The 19,572-nt window shown below is 35.9% G+C and overlaps 1 protein-coding gene across 1 annotated transcript in view; it reads left to right on the forward strand.

Annotated features, from left to right (window-relative positions):
* Atrx (ATRX chromatin remodeler) overlaps positions 1–19,572 on the forward strand; it is a 158,726-nt gene that overhangs the window by 98,836 nt on the left and 40,318 nt on the right. Inside the window, exons 16-24 of the mRNA XM_050130457.1 lie at positions 281–390; positions 1,482–1,628; positions 1,774–1,951; positions 5,204–5,341; positions 6,516–6,691; positions 8,462–8,579; positions 14,936–15,066; positions 16,240–16,328; positions 16,457–16,629. Coding sequence (XP_049986414.1) covers positions 281–390; positions 1,482–1,628; positions 1,774–1,951; positions 5,204–5,341; positions 6,516–6,691; positions 8,462–8,579; positions 14,936–15,066; positions 16,240–16,328; positions 16,457–16,629 — 1,260 coding nt within the window. The remainder of the gene's footprint in view (positions 1–280; positions 391–1,481; positions 1,629–1,773; positions 1,952–5,203; positions 5,342–6,515; positions 6,692–8,461; positions 8,580–14,935; positions 15,067–16,239; positions 16,329–16,456; positions 16,630–19,572) is intronic.

Consider the following 19,572-nt stretch of genomic DNA (forward strand, 5'->3'; position numbering starts at 1 on the left):
TTACTTTAGTAGAAAAAACCCAGTTCTATTTGTATTAAGAATGTCTTTAGTCAACAACAACAACAACAACAAAATATCTTTAGCGCCCATTGCTTTTTGAATGCTATTTCTTGGGTGTTGGAGAGATGGCTCAGTAGCTAAGAGTACTTGTTGCTCTTGTATGGCAGCTTGGTTCAATTCCCAGCACTCATATAGTATACATTTAGACACATAAAATAAATGTTAAAAAACAAAATCTAAAAGCTTACTGTTTTTACAAGTTTTGGTTTCTCATTCTTAGGTGTTCAGTTTATGTGGGATTGCTGCTGTGAATCTGTGAAAAAGACAAAGAAATCTCCAGGTTCAGGGTGTATTCTTGCCCACTGCATGGGCCTTGGTAAGACCTTGCAGGTAAGAGCTATAGGAAATAAACCTAGGGCTGGAGAGATGGCTCAGTGGTTAAGAGCACTGACTGCTCTTCCAGAGGTCCTGAGTTCAATTCCCAGCAACCACATGGTGGCTCACAACCATCTGTAATGAGATCTGGTGCCCTCCTCTGGTGTGCGGGCATACATGGAGGCAGAATATTGTATACATACTAAATAAAGAAGTCTTTTAAAAAAAAGAAATAAACCTATTTATTTTGCACATATATTAATAAGTGTTTTGGATTCTGCTGTGTTTTAGGTGGGTGGTAGAGATACAGCAGTAAAGAAGAATGATAAGGTCCCTTCTCAAGTATTGTATATTGCATATTGTGGTGAGGAATGAAGTTTAAAAATGTACTTTCTGATACTCTGTTAAAAGGGGAGGATCAAGAGTTAGGGTAGACATATTTAAAGAGATGGTGTTTGTGTATGCATATTCATATATGTGCATAAAAACAATGGAAAAAGAGACCATGAATTAGCTAGTGAGCAAGGAGGAGTATGTGCGAAGTTTCAGAGGGAAGAAAGGGAAGGAGAGATGATACTACTGCTTTATAATCTCAAATAAAAGAAAAAGTTAAAAACCCAAATATTCTTGATAGCACTACAAAAAGAGTGATGTTTGTGTAAAGGTGCTGAGTGATAGGAGTTGAGGGCAGTGTGCTTGCAGGTGTGACTACCAACAGCTTCAAGGATACCAGGTGAAATTTGTTTTTTTCACTGTGTAAAATTCCTGATTGTTTTGGAACTTGCTTTGTAGACCAGGCTATCCTCTCCCATGTGCTGGGATTAAAGGCATGCAGCACAACTGCTAGGCCTTCTTACTGAACTTTATAGTTTGTTATGGTAATAAAAATTTAAAGTCCTTCTCACTACTAAAACTCCTTCATTTCTAAGACTGGTTTTAATGTTATAGTTCTTTATCTATATTTTGTATGGGTTTGGAATTATGATCTTGCTTTTTTTGGCTGGCTCATTATTTAAAGCAAACTGAGTAAATTGTGATTGTTTGATTTTTCTAATTTGTTTTGTGTATATTTAAATGAAAATGTAACTTTATTTACTTTATTGTAGGTGGTCAGTTTTCTTCACACAGTTCTTTTGTGTGACAAATTGGATTTCAGTACAGCTTTAGTGGTTTGTCCTCTTAACACTGCTTTGAACTGGATGAATGAATTTGAGAAGTGGCAGGAGGGACTAAATGATGATGAAAAACTTGAGGTAACATTTAGTTATGTTTCCTATTGAAGCAATAGCATGAGATTCCTATATGGAAAGAAGATTTTTAGTTAATAATGCACATTTCAATGGCAGTATTTAAAACTCAGTTGTTTTAATAGCTACTGCTAAACCTTTATTTTTCAAGGTCTCTGAATTAGCAACCGTGAAACGTCCTCAGGAGAGGAGTTATATGCTACAGAGATGGCAAGAAGATGGTGGCGTTATGATCATAGGTTATGAGATGTACAGAAATCTTGCTCAAGGAAGGAATGTGAAGAGTCGGAAACTTAAAGAAATTTTCAATAAAGCTTTAGTTGATCCAGGTAAGGTACCATCAGCACTGACATGACAAAGCCAGTTGAAAAATATGTGTTTATCTGTAATTTAAGAGTTATTAATTGAATACTTATTAAGTAGCCAGTACTTGTTTCCTTTGTCCATTAGGTTTTATTTTTTCTTAGTTCTTAATATAATTTAAATAACATAAAATCTTTAATACTTTTAGCTATTGAGTTTTCATGTTTTGATCTGAGGTTGGTGTATTAGAATTTTAACTATTGTATCATTTCATCAGGTTTTTTTCAGTGTATCTTGTGAATGGTTTTAAACAGTTTTTAAAATCAGGCATTGTGGCATGTGCCAATAATCATAGCCTTCCCTATTTTGACAGGGATGTCTCTGTGACTAGCAGAGGGTCATCTTTGCCTTCTGATCCTCCTGCCTCCACTTCCTGAGTGATGGAATTATTGACATTAACCCTGTCACATGGTTTATGTGATGATGTGGTACTACAGATTAATCCCAATGCCTCATGCATGCTAGGTCACATCCCCAGCCTGAAATTTAATTTTGAAGTAAGTTTTATATGCTGGGCATGGCAAATCATCTGTAATCCTAGTATTTCTGAAATGGAGGCAGTAAGATCATATGTCCATCTGAAATAGGATGGGGCATGCACTGAAGTAGCTTAGTGGGTGAAAGCTGTTATTCTGCATGCCTGATGATCTTAGTTCAATATCTGGGAATTGGTTCAAGAATGGATTCCAGAATCAGTTCAAGATGCAATGATTTATTTTATTTTTAAGTTTCATCTTAGTCTGAGAGAGAGGGGAGGGAGGGGTTGAGATTACAGGAATGAGTAGAATGGATGAATGTAAACATATGTGTTCCATGGCTTGCATGTACAGAGGACAGAACACAACTTTTGGCACCTTTTCACCACCATGGGTTTCTGTAATAGAGCTCATGCATTTGCAACAAGCCTCAGCACTAAATCATCTGTCTGTCTCCCTTTTATTTTAATGGTGGTCTGAATGCTATTGGAAACTGGAATATAATTGGTATATAATTCCGTATATATAACTGAAAATATAACTGGTATATAATTCCGTATGCTTCTGTTTTCTCTGTCCACTACTTTGAGGTTCTTAGGCATTCTCTTTGGCTCCTAGTTAGTACATCTCGGATAGCAATTTACCAGTTATTTAACTCATGAGCACATTGCTGCCACTTCATGAATTTTTGCTTTCTTAGCCACCAACAAAGTTGCTACAGTTTTAGGTGAGAAGAGGAAGCTAAGAGAATATACGCAAAAGATTTAAAACAAGACTTAGTGTTATGTGACAGAGACTGGTGGTAAAGAGACAGATCACCATAGAGCCAAGAGCAAAAAAATGTAAACAATTCTTGGAGAGACTAGTAGATTAGAGGACAAGCAGGAGCTCTTAGGAACACAAAGGAGGGCTAGTTAGCTGAGTAAATGACTTCAATTCTAAACCTTCTATGGAATTAAGTCTATTGCTGTTCAGCTTCCCAGCAAACAGTTCCAGGTGCTAGGTGTACAGTATCCAGCTTGCTCTGAAATTAATGTTTTTTTTTTTTTATGTAGCCTAACATTGCTTTAGTAAATTCTGGTTAATGTGTAATACAATTCTAAATGTAGTTTTAGCTGATATGATGCTTATTTTACTTGAAAATGTGTTCATTTACTTTAATTTTTAAGTTATTTTTAAAGTAGTTTTTGTGTAACTGTTTTGCCTGCATTTATATCTGTACCGTGTGTGTCTGGCACCTGAAGATGCCTGAAGAACTTGTTCGGTCCCCAAGAACTGGAATTACAGAAAGTTATGAGCTGTCATTTGGCCCTTGGAACTGAACCTAGGTCCTTTATAAAAGCAGCAAGTCCTCTTAGCCTTTGAGCCATCTCTCCAGTCCTCTTGTTAGTTAATTTTTAAGTTTAAATGTCTAGGTTATCCTTGTTATGACTTCAACAATACTTTGGTTTTCCATTAGTGTTTTGTTAAATTGTGTGTGTGTGTGTGTGTGGGGGGGGGTGACAAGGTTTTTTTTCTACATAGTTGAGGTGGGTTTTGAATGCTTGATCCTTCCCTTGTCCTTGTCACTGTCCCTTAAGATTAGAGATAGTTTTAAGTCTCAAACTATTTATTTGTATTGCAATGAGTATCTCATAATATATACCATGTATAACATATACCAAGAGGAATGTGTTTAAAACATAAAATAGTCTCAGCATTTAGTGTTATTTTAAATAAACTGCAAATGTTTTATGACTTCTTGTAATTAGTTTTTATCATTTCCTTTTTAAAATACTTATTTGTATTTATATGTGTGGGTGTTTTGCCTGCATGTATTTTTGTGCACCAGGTTCATGCCTGTTGCTCATGGAGGCCAGAAAAATGTGTCAGATCTCTTAGAAATGGAGATATGGATGGTTGGGAGCCATGATTTAGGTGCTGGAGGTGGAAGCCAGGTCCTGTGGAAGAACATCAAGTTTTTATAACCACTGAGCCACTTCTTTATTCAACCTCTATATTATTCCTTATAGAGTTTTGATATTTGTCTTTTTCATGAATATATAAATTCTTCTTTGTCTTTTGTGATAATTTTAATGTAATCTATAGCCAAAATATTATCTTTGAAGATATTTCATTCTAATTGTTAAAAGTGCTTAAGCATTTTAAAGTATCTTAGTTCTAAAAGTTATTTCTTTTTTTTTTATCATCCCCCAGAAGATAGTTCTTTTTGAAAAACCCAGGTGTGTTGGGAGTGATCTTCTTCACTTGTATTTCTCTTGCTCTTTTTATGTTGGTTAAGTCTTTTGTTTATTTGTTTGTTTGTTTTTCAGGCGGGGTTTCTCTGTGTAGCCCTGGCTGTCCTGGAACTTGCTCTATAAACCAGACTGGCCTCAAACTCACAGAGATCCTTCTGTCTCTGTCTCCTGAGTGAGTGTTGAGATTAAAGGCATGTGCCAATATCACCTGGCTGTTGGTAAAATCTTTAAGCTTCATTCAGTCTTCAAGGTTTATAGACCTTAATACTATTTATAGTAATACTTTAATACTTGGCTGTGGTTGCTTTGATTAATACTAATTAGTGCCATTTCAACCATACACAGTGAGACATAAAATATGATTGTGCTTGTAATAATGTTACTTTCTTTCAAGACCAACATTATAAAATTATTAACCGTAGAACAGCCTTTTTAGTTTCCATGAACAGCCTTTTTAGTTTCATTGGGTTTAAATTAAGCATTGTTTTTGTATACATTTTTATAGGCCCTGATTTTGTTGTTTGTGATGAAGGCCATATTCTAAAAAATGAAGCATCTGCTGTTTCAAAAGCTATGAACTCTATACGATCAAGAAGGAGGATTATTTTAACAGGAACACCACTTCAAAATAACCTAATCGAATGTGAGTTAATATACACCTTTATGCTCCAGAATGCTGTTATTGACTCATATAATTTTTCACTGTTACCATTTTTCTTCCTTCTGTTTGTTGTAGTCCCTTACCATGATCTATAGTTGATTCTTCTGTAAAAGAACAACATGCTCATAAGTGAAGTGCTGTATGGATAGGAGTAGCATACCACAAGACATGTGCTGTTGTCGTTGCTCAGATATAGCTAAGGAAACTCAAATATTTGGAAAAGTATCAGAATTCTTTAATGATTGCTTTAAAATAAACAAAATGTGTATGTGCTTATTCATTGTGTCTTATAAGGTCGTATATCCAGTTTGGAGGAAGTGCTAGTAAGGAAACAAAAAGAGGCTGAGTGTGGTTGTATACACCTTTGATCCCATCACTGAGGAGGTTTATCTTTGTGAGTTCTAGGGTTGCCAATACTACACAGTGAAACCTCCTCTCCACTTGCAAAAAAGTATAAAAAGAAAGGCAGGTTGTGAACGATTTTGGAAGAGAAAACTGAAATATACAGAGAGGTGCCCTGTGAATATCCTTCATTTTCTTGGAATGGAACAGGAGCTTATTTAGCAAATTCCAATTGTCATTATAGAGTTTCGTGTTTTCCATTTCATCAGGCTTTTTATTTGTTTGTTATTTTTTTCCCATTGTTCTTTTGTTCTCCTTACTATAGAAGTGTTATTTTACATCGTGGTGCTGTTTAATATAGGGCAAGTGGTGGCACCTTTAAAGGCTTGCACAGCTGAATCAAGAACAGAATTAGCTGCGTCATAGTAGCTTATTATCTACTTTTATTACTTTTATTTTGTATTTATTTTTCTTACAACATGCCCTCACTGACCATAAAATCATCATTATAGTTATATATACTTGTTTTGTTTTTTTCCTGTAAAGAATAGTGATTTAGAATCAGTCACTTTTTAGAAGAACTAGGCCTAGGGTTTATGGATGGTGTCTTTCAGTTTCTCATATGATTTATGTAGTTCTAGATCAGACTTAGAACCAGATATTTTCCTAAACTTGACTTTTTCTCCTCACCTCCCTTCTGCCTCCGGTTTCCCTTCCCTTTATAATCTGAGGTTTTGGCATGAGCAATATATTGGGGAGTTTTTCTGGGTTTCCATCTTTAATGTTATTAATGAATCAATGTTTTGTCTCTTAGATCATTGCATGGTTAACTTTATCAAGGAAAATTTGCTTGGATCCATCAAGGAGTTCAGGAATAGATTTATAAATCCAATCCAGAATGGTCAGTGTGCAGATTCTACAATGGTAGATGTGAGAGTGATGAAAAAACGTGCTCATATTCTCTATGAAATGTTAGCCGGATGTGTTCAGGTACAGATGCTTCCATAATAAGAATACTGCCGTCCCACATTATTTTCTGAGTTGAAGCTTCAACTACTTTTGTTTCTTTTTCTTTTTTAGTTTTGCATCTCTTTAAAAAATCTGCCATTTATTCATATTTGTAATATGTTTCACAGTTTAAGAACACAGTTGATTAATGCTCTTGCTCCATATATTACTATGTTCATGTTTAAATTCATTGTCTTAAGACACACAGCTGTTATGATTAAGAAATTCTTTTTTGTACTATGGCATGGTGTTCAGAACCTCATTGTTTGAAATAGTTGTAGTAGAGGCTAGTATAAAGTAAGAGTAGAACTGATTTTAAAGTAAGCCTTAACATACCATTTTAGGGCTGGCAAGATGGCTTAGTGGGTAAAGGGCTTGCTGCACAAGCATGACAACCAGAGTTTAATCCCTGGAATTTCTGTAAAAGTGGAAAGAGAAAATTTGCTCACAAGGTTGTCCTCTGGGCTCCACATTTATGCTGTGACACACATGTGGTTTATATATTCATTCACTCTTTAGTCATACATCCATTCACAGACGCACACACACATGCACACAATGGTTTCGTTACTTTTGGGTATATATTGAACAGGTTAGCAGTGTTATTTAAGTAAGACTATTGGTGAATCTATATTTATAGATAGGTAAATATCTTGTTATCAATTCAGAAATTTAAATATCTACATTCTCTCCGAGGACACTAAACCCTAAGGGTGGCTATAAAGATGATCCACAGTGAAGCAGAATATCTTTTAGGATGGCTATAATGCTGTCATAGAAGACAGTTGTGTTTGATTAGGTTGGCTACATGTACTCATAAGTACTTTGTTTCTTTATTGCTATTATTACCCAAGAAGTAAGTTGGGTTTTTTTGTTATTTTGTTTTAAGTAGTTATTTCTATTCACCTATTATTAGTATTATTTTCTGTCCCTACAGTAACATGGTTCCATTGGTGTTTCTTTTTCTTTTTCTTTTTTTTTTTTAAAGCATGACTTATTTTCTTAAAGGGACAAACATAGCCTCTGAAGTTATGTGTTAGTGTTTGGCATAATTCAAATTGTCTTACAATTTGAGTTTTGTGTGTATGTGTGTGTGTTTTCCCCCTTTTTCTCCTTTGAGATGGGTTTTCTTTTTAGCTTAGAAAGATTGGAAGCCTTGATCTTCCTGCCTCAGCATCTCAAGTGCTAGGATCACAGGCATATGCCTCAACAGTTGGCTACGTGACACTTTATTTTTTTCCGAGACAGGAGGTTCCCTGTGTAGCCCTGGCTATACTGGAACTTGCTTTGTAGACCAGGCTGGCCTCGAATTCGCAAAGATCTGGCTGCCTCTGTCTCCAGAGTGCTGGGATTAAATGTGCACACTACCACTGTCCTGCCTATGTGACACTTTTGATTCCCATGACACTTTTGATTCATGATTTACATGAAAAGCAAGTCATTTTTGATAGTATTACTTACCACATGACTTCTCCTACTCATACTTTTTTTTAAATACCGAAAAGATTATCTTGAGAACTTGAATTTTATTAAACGATCACGTGTAACCACTTTATTTTAAAATCTAATGGGCATGTTGCAGTATCTTTTTTTAAACCAACGTATCATTATATAGTCATATGACATATATTAAGTATAGTCATATGTGGTTTCTGTTACTTGAGAGGGTAAATATCATTTAGAAAATATTGACTATGTTAAAGTTTTTATATGTTTAGATAACTGATTTGCATTCTGTCTTGTTAATTGCAGAGGAAAGATTATACAGCGTTAACAAAGTTTTTGCCTCCAAAACATGAATATGTATTAGCTGTGAGAATGACTGCTATTCAGTGCAAGCTCTATCAGTACTACTTAGATCACTTAACAGGTAACAAATGCATTCAGTTGTTTTCATCTTCTGTATGAATATGCTCTTGGTAATTTTGCCATTTCTAAGTTTATTTCATATTTTTTACATTTGAATGAAATAAGTATGCTTAAGACATACATAGATCTATCTAATCTACATGGGAAGTAGAAAAATACAAGATCTCCTGAGTAAATTGGGAGCATGGGGACTTTGGGGGAGTGTTGAAGTGGAGGGGAGCAGAGAAAAATAAAGAGCTCAATAAAAATCAATAAAAATTGCAATTAAATTATAATTAAATTAAAATTACTGAACTTGTTCCTTGAACAATCTTAAAGCAATAATTGTTTAGTTGAAGTGCTCTTCAACTAAACATTGTATATATGGGAACCTCAGCTTGATTTTCAGCACTGCCAACAATATGCAAGAAAATGCCCACGAGTATCTGTGTATTATGTGAATAAAGCCTATAATTAGTTAAGAACTAGTTCAGGTCAGGCATGGTGGCACACGTCTTTTAGTCATAGCTCTGGGGAGATAGAGGCAAGTGGATCTCTGAGTTTGAGGTCAGCGTGGTGTACAGGGTGAGTTCTAGGAAAGCCAGGGCTCCAAAGAGAAACCCTGCCTTGAAGAAAACAAAACCAAACCAAAAAAAGGGCTACTTCAGAAGAATTACACATGCAGAGTAAATCTGTAAAAGAAAAAAAAAATTAGGGTAATTTTAAAAATATTCTACATTTGTTTGAAAAGGTATGTAAATTATATCTATGAAATTGTGTCTTAGTTATCAAGTTCACAAGGTTTGAAAGCAAAATCCAAGGCAAACCATATTATCCTCTCCATGTTATAATTTAAAAAAGCAGAAAAAATGTTTAAAATGTTGACTGAAGTACTGTTAATTTTTTCTTCTCGGTATCCTTTTAAGAACTAGAATGTACAGGTATTATTATCTATGTGTCCTACCCAGTATACTTGATATTATACTTCTTTACATAACAACCTGGTCTCTCATTTGGAGTTAGGTTTCTACTTATTGGCCCTAACTGATGAATACATATAATAAGAATAGTAAATATAGATGAAAAGTTGCCCTTTAGCCCACCTGCATATAGTTATTGATTTAAAAAGAAGCTAGACTCGGTGGCACATACCTATAATAAAAGTGTTGAGGAGGTGACAGCAGCAGGATTCAAGGCCATTGTCTTTTGTTACATAGGGAGTTGGAAGCTCACTGAGATGAGATGCATAGACATCTTAAGAGAGATGCTTAGCTGGGAATGGTAGCAGGCATCTCGCTGTGAGCTCCAGGCCATCTGGTTCTACATAATGAATTCTGGGACAGCCAGCTGCTTAGACCAGGTTGGGGGAGTAGGCAAGAGGGAGGGAGACACAGAAAGATGGAAAGGGAGAAGTGGGGCAAGCTTGACAGTAAGAAAACCTAGTAAATGTCTCATCTGAAAAAAATGAAAAACAAAGCTGGCTGGGAACAATGGTGGTCTTTAATTCCAGGACTTGGGAGGCAGAGGCAGGCAGATCTCTGAGTTCAAGGCCAGCCTGGCCCACAAAGTGAGTTCCAGGAAAGCCAAGACTGTTAAGCAGGGAAACTCTGTCTCAAAAAACTAAAAAACAAAACTAACAAAACAAAACTGAGCAGGAATCACCGTCTCTCTCCTCGCTTCTTCTTAGCCTCTTCTGCCTCCCTTTCTTTTTTCTCCCACTCACCTTTCTCACTTTCAGATATGGTCTGCCTGTGTTCACCCGGCTGTCTTGTACTCTTGGACTGAAGCAGACAATCTCATCCCATCCTCTCAATGAGGTTATCACACACATCCATGCATTACCTCATTCAATGAATTACCAAAAAATGTGAAGGACCTGTATTTAAGAACTAAAACTAACCTGGCATGGGTGACACATGGCCTGTGATCCAGGTACTCATGAAGCTGCAGCAGGAGGATCTCAAGTTTGATGCCAGCCTTGGCTTCCTAGCAAGTTCCATATCAGCGTATGTTAGAGTAAAACCCTGTCTCAATTGATAAAAAAGATGAAAGATAAGTTGTGATAAGAGGTAACCTAAGTGAATCCTGTCTAATAAGGTACTTATATCTAGAACATATAAAACGGACTTTTACAACTCAGTCATAAATGGACATTCCTGCCTAGTGTGGTAGTATGCACATATAATCCCAACACTGAGGAGGCTAGACTAGGAGAATCATGAACTTCAGTTCAGCCTGGGTTAATAGAGAAAGTATCTCAAACTTCCCCCTCCTGCAAGCTCTGGTAGGTATTAAGGAATCAAGAAGACTTTTCTTCAAAGAATATAAACAACTGGCATTTACTTATATTATTACTTAGGAAATGAATGCAAGGCAGGCACACAGTGATGGATCACTATACATGAAATAGGATATGATAAAAGAAAAGTAAAAAGTGGCCAAGATTTAGGATTATTCACCAGTTCTAATCCTAGATGTATACACAATTGAAATGAAGTTTTAATTTCAATGTTGATCGTAACATTTTTCATAAACACATACCCAAGTGCAGAAACGATGTTTGTTAACAAAATGAATGGATGAAGAAACAAGGACTATACATATAATGGGTAATATTTGGCAATAAGGAAGCCATGCATAAGTTTATGATGCTGCTTATTTGAAACATCATGTATTGGCAAATCTACAGATTCATTAGATGCAGTTTGGCTAAGGGCTATGCAAAGGAGGGAATGAGGAGGTTGAGGCTAAGTTGTGTAGTGTTTTGTAGTGGTGATGAAAGTATTTTCAAGCTCAATTGTGGGGTTGAGGTGTAGCTCAGATGCATGGAGCTTAGCCAGCATGTGTTTTACTCTAGAATCAATACCCACCACTGCAAAGACAAAACCAGCAAAGGCTTTCTAGCAGCCAAAAGTCTTTGAATTGTGACAATGGTTGTGAGTAGAGTAAAAGTCACTGGATTTTATACTTTTAATTTGTAATTTCATACTCTATATATTATATCTCTGTAAAACTTTTTAGGGGAGAAACAAGATCTTGATGTATATATCAAGATGATTTTGAACTCATGATATTCTGTTCTGAGCTTTTGAGTACTGGAAGGAAGTACAGGCATGCATTGTATTCCCATACTTAATAAGTCTTTGAAAGAAAAACACAGTGACTTATTTTCAAAAGTTATATTCAGTTTATTCTGTTGTTTATGACTTCAAAGTTTTATATAACATCAAGATTTCCTGTAGCATTTCTTTAAACTGTATTTGCTTTACCTGAGCATTCCAGTTGCTATGCCCCAATAATTCCTTTATCTTTTTTTGACATTTCTTTTTGTTTTTACGAATGCTTTCCTGTTACCCTGTGACCAGAAGCACTTTTGACCATAGTTCCTGATATTCCTTTGACTAAGGATTAATTTTCCTCAAGAAATTGATGTTTTTTCTTAAGCAGTCAGCCTGAAGATTTTATTATTCTAGTATCCTATAGTACAATTTATAAATCAAACACAGCTTGTGTTGAACTGTTTGGTGATACAGACAAGATTTCTGTACTATCTCTAATCTTAACTTCTTTCGTCAAATATTGAAGTAAGAACATCATGGTTTTTAACAATTCCTTTAGAGGACAGTTCAGCAATGATGTGTAATGCCTGAATATTGAAGCCAATTAGCAAATGATGGAAACTGCATGATTTCGATTTCAACTGATGTAAAACATGTTTGCACATGAAAAGTGAGCCACATTCTTCAACTTTCTAGACCTGCGTTGATGAGATAATTTAATATCATATTTTTTTTCAGTTATTTGTGAATATATAGAATTCTCTTGGGTACTTTGTATTAGGTAGGTTATGTCTTGGAGATTTTTTTTGGTCATCTTAAGTGTTTATTTTCACTAATTGGCCCAGAAATATTAGAGGATATAAAATCAGATTTTTGTGTTAAAGGAGATTATTTCATCAGTGCATATTTTGAGATAAACTAATTGTAGAACTAACTCCTATAAGGTGTTTCCATATTTCTTTCAGTTGGTTTTTCCCTTGCCTTTTTTTTGGGGGGGGGGGGATCAAAATGTGCTTTCTCTGTAACAGCTTTCTAGCTTTCCTGGAACTCACAGAGATCTGGCAGCCTCACACCCCCCCCCCCCCCTTCCAAGTGTTGGGATTAGAGGCTTTTGCCACCACCATCCAAGCCGGCATCAAAGTTTCTGTCTAGCTAGGAATGTCTTTAAATTTGTGATTCACTTGCCTCTGTGTCCCAAATGCTGAGATCATAGGCTTGTGCTACCATATTCCTTTTCAGTTCTGTTTTCAGATTCTCCTGTTACCCTGACACTTACCATGTAGACCAGATTGGCCCCCAACTTGATTCTGCTTCCTGAGTGCTGTGATTAAAGGTGTGCACTGCCACATCCAATTTTTAATTTTTTTATTACATTTATTTTTTTAAGTGTATGTGTACACACTTGGACCATGGCACTCATGTGCAGGTTAGACCACAGCCTGTAATGCTCAGTTCTCTGCTACCTTATGTGGGTTCTGGGGATCAAGTTTAGGCTTAGTAACATGTGCCTTTCCCAGCCCCACATTGGCCCCAAGTTTCCCCATTTTTAATGCCCTCATTTTTTCTTCTTCCACCAATATGGCCAAGAAACACAAAAGGCTTTTAGTGATTCCTAGAATAGCTTAAGCAGATCATCATTGGACTTAAATGAGCAACATTATGTACTATACTTAAGACACGCTTAATGTATATATCTACATAGCAAGAAAATTAACATAGCTGATCAAACATGCCTGTTCTTTTCTCATACATTTTGTATATAGAAATAATACCTAAAATACACTCTTAGCAGTTTATAGTATACAACTTATGCTTACTATTATGTCTGTAGAACATTATCATATGTGATTGAAATTTTATACCTGTTGCCCTCTATCCCTTCATTTTCCCCAGCCCTTTGCTTCTCCCAATTATTCTGTATTTCTGTGGATTTCAGGTCTTTGATTTTTTTTTCCCTCACATAGTAGTAAGAGCACTATTATTTGTCTGTCTTTACCTAGAATATTTTCCTCTCCTACCCTCATTTATATTTTGTTCAACATAATTTTTGAAAGAAGCCTTTTTGAGTTGTCATAGTTGGAAAGAATTGCTGGAGGCCTATCTGTATGGAGCAACACTTTATCTGTAATAGATAAAGGGGCCATGAATACAATTTAGGACATTTCAAAAATATAAGGGAAAGTATGTATGTATTTTTAGTGACCTTTTTAATTAAAATTGCAGTGAGCCCCCCATTATGGGACTGATAAAAGATTATAGTTTGTGTTAGTAGTTATGACTTTGTTGTGACTAAAATCAGAACTTTTTATTTGCTATTTCTACTGATATTATAGTAATAAACTTTTCAAAATTTTAGATATTTTACTTCCTGTATTTTATCACTTCTGTTCTTTTTTTTTAATTCTGTTATTTTAAAGAAAACAAACTATCTTTTTTCATTTTACATATCAATCCCAGTTCCCACTCCCATTCCCTTCTCCATCCCCCATCCACTCCTTAGAGAAGGTAAGGCACATTGCTTTGGGGGAAGGTTAAAGGCCCTCCCTACTATATCTAGGCTGAGCAAAGAGAATGGTCCAAAAAAGCCAGTACAAACAGTAGAGATAAATCCTGGTGCCATTGCCATTGGCCCCGCAGTCTGCCCCAGCCTTATCATTGTCACCCACATTTAGAGGGTCTAGTTTGTTCCTGAGCTGGTTCTTTCCCATTAGCCCAGGTAGACTGTTTCAGTGGATATACCCACCATACTCTCGACCTCTTTGTTCATATTCTTGCTCCTCCCACTCTTCAGCTGGACTTTGGGAGCTCAGCCCAATGCTCCACTGCAGGTCTCTGCTTCTGATTCCATCAGTTGCTGAATGAAGGTTCTATGGTGATATTTAAGATAGTCATCAACCTGATCACAGGGCAAGACCAGTTGGGCCAGGCTTCTTGCTAGCCCCATAATGACTCCCTCAATCAAAATATCTCTTTCCTTGCTCTCCATCTTTATCACTTCTGTCTTAGGATTTCTATTGCTGTGAAGAGACATCATGACCATTACAGCTGTCGAAAAAAAAGAAAAAAGAAAAATAAAAAAAAACATTTAATTGGGTGTTCTACAGTTTGAGAGGTTAGTCTTATACCATCATGACAGAACATGGTGCTTGCAGGCAGACATGTGCTGGAGAAGGAGCTGAGTAGAGAAGGAGCTACATCTTTATCCAGGAAGTGAAGTGAGATACTGGGCGTGGCTTGAGCATGTATGAGACCTAGTATAGAACCACCATAGTGGAAATGGAGAATTCTTGTGTCTTCAACTGTGGTTTCTTTTTGTTAGGTGTAGGTAATAGCACTGAAGGTGGAAGAGGAAAGGCAGGCGCAAAGCTCTTTCAAGACTTTCAGATGTTAAGTAGAATTTGGACTCATCCTTGGTGTTTGCAGCTGGACTACATTAGCAAAGAAAATAAGGTAAATTAAGTGCCTCAAATTATTTAAATGTTATTTTTTTATATTCTCTCTCTGAAGCAACTTTCTGTTTCATTAATTCAGCCTCTTTTACTTTTAGTTCACTTTTATTTCTTTTTATTGCCATTGAGATAGGGTCTTACTCTATATCACTGGATGACCTGAAACTAAATGTGTAGTTCACTTTAGCCTCCAACTTGTGGCTACAATGCCTAACTTATTTCTATGTTTTGAATTCATTATACTTATAGAATCATTAAATGTTTATGTGTTGGCTTTGAACCCAATGGGGTTATAGTCCCAGTCCTAAAAGTTTTTGTATTGAGCCCTTTCAACTTTTTTTAGAGGGGTAGAGGCATATCTTACTACTTGAATACTTGGCTATTAAGCATAGGGTCCTTAGTTTTGATCCCCATTGACAACATGTGCTTGCGTGAGTGCACGTGCACACGTGAATGCGCGTGCACACATACACACACACATACACTGGAAAAAATGCAAAAAATTAGGCTGGGAATGTAGCTCAATAGGTAGAGTGTCTAGCATGCATAATACCCATGGATGTTGAGAACCAGGCAAAGTAGCATGCATCTCTAATCCCAGCACCTAGCAAGTGGAAGTAGGATGATCTGAATGTCATAGTCATTCTTGGATATATAGGGAGTCCATAGTACAGCAAGCCCTGTCTCCACAACGACAAACAAACAAAACCCCTGCTGGGTATGGTGACACACACATTTGTACTCTCAGCACTTGGAAGGCTGAGGTAGTTAGATCAAGCATTGTGAGGCCAGCTTTGGCTGAGGCTTGTCTTAATTCTTTTTTTTATGTTTGGAATAATTTTATATTTATTGAAAGATTAGAAATTAATCCAGTTTCTCCTAATTTTAATATCTTGTATAGCCATAGTAACTTACCTGAGCTAAGAAATTAACTGTGCTACAAAACAACAAACTTTGTTTCTTCATGTTTCTAGTGCCTTTTTTTTTTTTTTTTGATCATCCCATAGAGGACCTTTTTTTGTACAATCCCGTTAAAAAGCCATTGTTTCTTCCCATCTTCAATAGTTCCTTAGTCCTTATTCATTGATGTTGGTTAATTTAAGTGAAATGAAATGCTTGAATTTCCAATATATTCTGAAATGGGCTACTAAAACATATGTCTTTTTTTGTTTAGGGTTATTTTGATGAAGATAGTATGGATGAATTTATAGCTTCAGATTCTGATGAAACCTCCATGAGCTTAAGCTCAGATGAGTATGCAAAGTAAATTGAGTACTTTGTTACCTATGCTGATATATTCAAAACCCCATACTTGTGGTTGTCGGCTAAGAATTGACTTTATAGCTTTAATATGCTTTCTTAACATGAAATTTTCGTTCTTTTTGTTTTAGGAAGAAGAAAACAAAGGGTAAAAAAGGGAAAAAGGATAGTAGCTCAAGTGGAAGTGGTAGTGACAATGATGTTGAAGTCATCAAAGTCTGGAATTCAAGATCTAGAGGAGGTGGAGAAGGAAATGTGGACGAAACAGGAAACAATCCCTCAGGTTCTGTGAAGCTAGAGGAAAGTGAGTGTAATGAATGTTGCCTTTCTTGTGGAACCTTGACTTAGACCATGTTAGGTCATTAGTGCTTTTTTTGTCCTTTGTTATCCTAATGTTGATGCAAAGGAATTTCTTTGCTTAGGTTATTAAGAACCTAAAATGAAAGAGGGCACAGAGTTGCAACAATTTCCAACTAATGTTTAGTTGTAGGCAATTCATTTTTTTCCGTCTGGTATTTTAGAGGGAGGACAAAAGGAAAGGTAGTTGTTAAGTTGATTTTATAAACCTGCACTCAATTATTCTGATTCTGTGTGTAACTAACAGTTCTTTCGTGATACTGCAATGTCATTGGTTAATTTAGGTTTTTAAATGAATTGTAGAACTACCATTCAGGCCCAAATATGTCTAATCGCAAGGATTTCCACTTAACTACATAGGAAATCTGGAAGCATTTCAGGTAATGAATTGTATATATTAGAATGAATTTTAATCATTTAGGTTTTTTTCTTTCAAATTCTTCATAGTCTATAATTACCTGCTTTGGTTTCCTCTATAACATGTGCTGTTTATTTTGCTGTTTTTCTCTCTCTTATATGAAAGTAAAAAGTCTTAGAGTTTACTGTTCAGTGGGTTCAGCTCTTCTCCCCTTGTATATGATGAAGAATTAGTGTTTAGCCTTTCTATGTTCTCTATAGGAGCTTTGAAGCCTGGACCAAATATCAGATTATTTCAAATACTGCACTTGTAAATGGCTCTAAATATTTGGCATTGGGAAGCTCTAGAGCCCAGTAGCTAAGCATCAGTGAGGAGGAAAGCAGTGTGGGTGACAGCTGGATGATCTTGTGATCAAATAAGCTTGAGTGAGCAAAGGTCTGCAGCTGACTAACTTAGTGACTCTTCTATAAACGCTTCTCTTTTCAGTACCTCTGTGGAATAGACAGGTGGCAGCCTAACCACAAACCCTGGATTCTCCAAATCAGGGGAGTCATGAGATTTAAACTACAAAATTTCCCTTTTTTTCTTCTCTCTGGCTACTCCATCTATTAAAGCAGCTTTATCAGCATTCATCTTCCTAATAGAATTAAAAGAATATTTTCATTAAGACAGCAAAACCTGTTCTTATAGAGTTAATGCATTGGAAAGCTGCTTCTATCTCCTTCTGTGCTTTCTTCTCCCCCCTTTCTGCTTATAGTTCTGCTGTCTCTCTCTATATGTGTGTTTCTGGAAATAATTGTATGGAAATATGGTTACTGAATTTCTTTTTTCTGTTTTGGCTGAAAAGAGAAAGAATTGTTGAGTGCTGTAAATAAGTAACATGGAAGTCAGAGGGGTGGGAGAATTGATTGAAGCGGGGAGGCAATGGGGATAGACTTTTGATGCATGTATGAAATTCTCAAGGAATAAGATATTAACTTTAAAAGTTGGCCAACGTTCCTTTTATCACCAAGAAGTACAAGTGGTATATGTGACTGGATTGCTTTTAAAAATGTTTAGCTGCTTCCACTCTTTTTTTCTGGTATGTTTTCTGAAGTATCTCTTCTTTTTATATATGCTCTAATGTGAAGGACTTGGGCACTGGAGCAGGGTGTAGAAGGCAGTATGGTGTGTCCTTGAAAGAAAGCAGAAAAAGTTATGAGTTCCAAAAGACAAGTTTTGACTGCTAGACTGTGGCTTTTGTTTTTTAATGTCTGTGTGAAGTTAAGTAGAAGTTACTTATTTGTAGATATATTTTGTATTTTGTAGCATATATAATCATAAGCGTTCTCTAGGATAGATGGTAAAATACAACTTTGTTCTTTAGATTTAAATGATCTTCATTTAAGAATATACTATATTTGTTTTTATCCAAGTGATTGTATAGTTTGTAAAGGAAAAAGTTCTATTAGGGCTCACAATTCTAGAGGCTTAGCATCCCATGTTTGCATGTATGTAGTGAGAGTCTTATGCTGTTCACCTTGTAGAAAATAAGAGACCAAATGGGCACTCAAGGAGCAGATAAAACACAAAAGGAATTATCATAATAATTCTCACAAGATGACTCCCTTTAATTCCTCTTTTATTTATTTATTTTCTGAGATAGGGTTTTCTTGGCCTCAAACTCATGATCTTCCTGCCTTAGCCTCCTCAGTTTTATCGGTGTTCACCATTACATTATTCTGGTTTATTCATCTGCCTTAACAACCTATCCATCTCTTGGGAATCAAAATTTAAAATGAGTTTTAGGGAGGGGAAACCATATTTCAGACCGTAGAACTATGCTGCTGCTGCTTTTTCCCCCCCCACATACACTTTAATTGTCTGTCTCTCTCCCCTTTCCCTTCTTACCTTTATTATTTATTTTATGTGTATAGGTGTTTTGCCGACATGTTAATGGTTTTTCCCCCCTTTAAAATGTACAGTGAACGATTACTCGATATACAACAGTAGTCCATTTATTTAAATATGTTTAGAAAGCATCAAGAAGTTTTGAGTAAGTGTATTGCTTTTTAACACATCATATTCTGTGCCTTCTATGATTCTTCAAGGATCTAGAACATATATAAAATAGTTCTGAATTCATTCAGTTCCCAATAACATGTTATGCGTCTTTACACAGCGCAGAGTTATAACAGAAGTTATAACTAAATGTGGATGATGAAATAAGAAAAATCAGTGTGACATACTTGTTTATGAATTTTAATTTTATATACTGCTAAGGATTTGTTTGTTTTTGAGACATAAGTTCTGTGTAGTTTATGCTGGCTTGGAACTTGCAATCTAACAGAGACTTGCCTTGAACTTGAAATTATCCTTACTTAGCCTCCCTGCTACTGGGATTAGAGACATGGTCTACCATACCAAGCCAGAATATCTATTACTTAGAATACCCCATAGGTTTCTGTATTATTTATTTTAGAGAAACGGTCCAGGTTGTTGTTGATCTGTATCTGAGTTTGATCTTGAACTTCTATTCTTTTATATCTATCT

The sequence above is a fragment of the Alexandromys fortis genome, unplaced genomic scaffold, assembly GCF_014885135.2.
Source record: "Alexandromys fortis isolate MF-2015 unplaced genomic scaffold, M_Fortis_MF-2015_v1.1 scaffold_326, whole genome shotgun sequence".
NCBI lineage: Eukaryota > Metazoa > Chordata > Mammalia > Rodentia > Cricetidae > Alexandromys > Alexandromys fortis.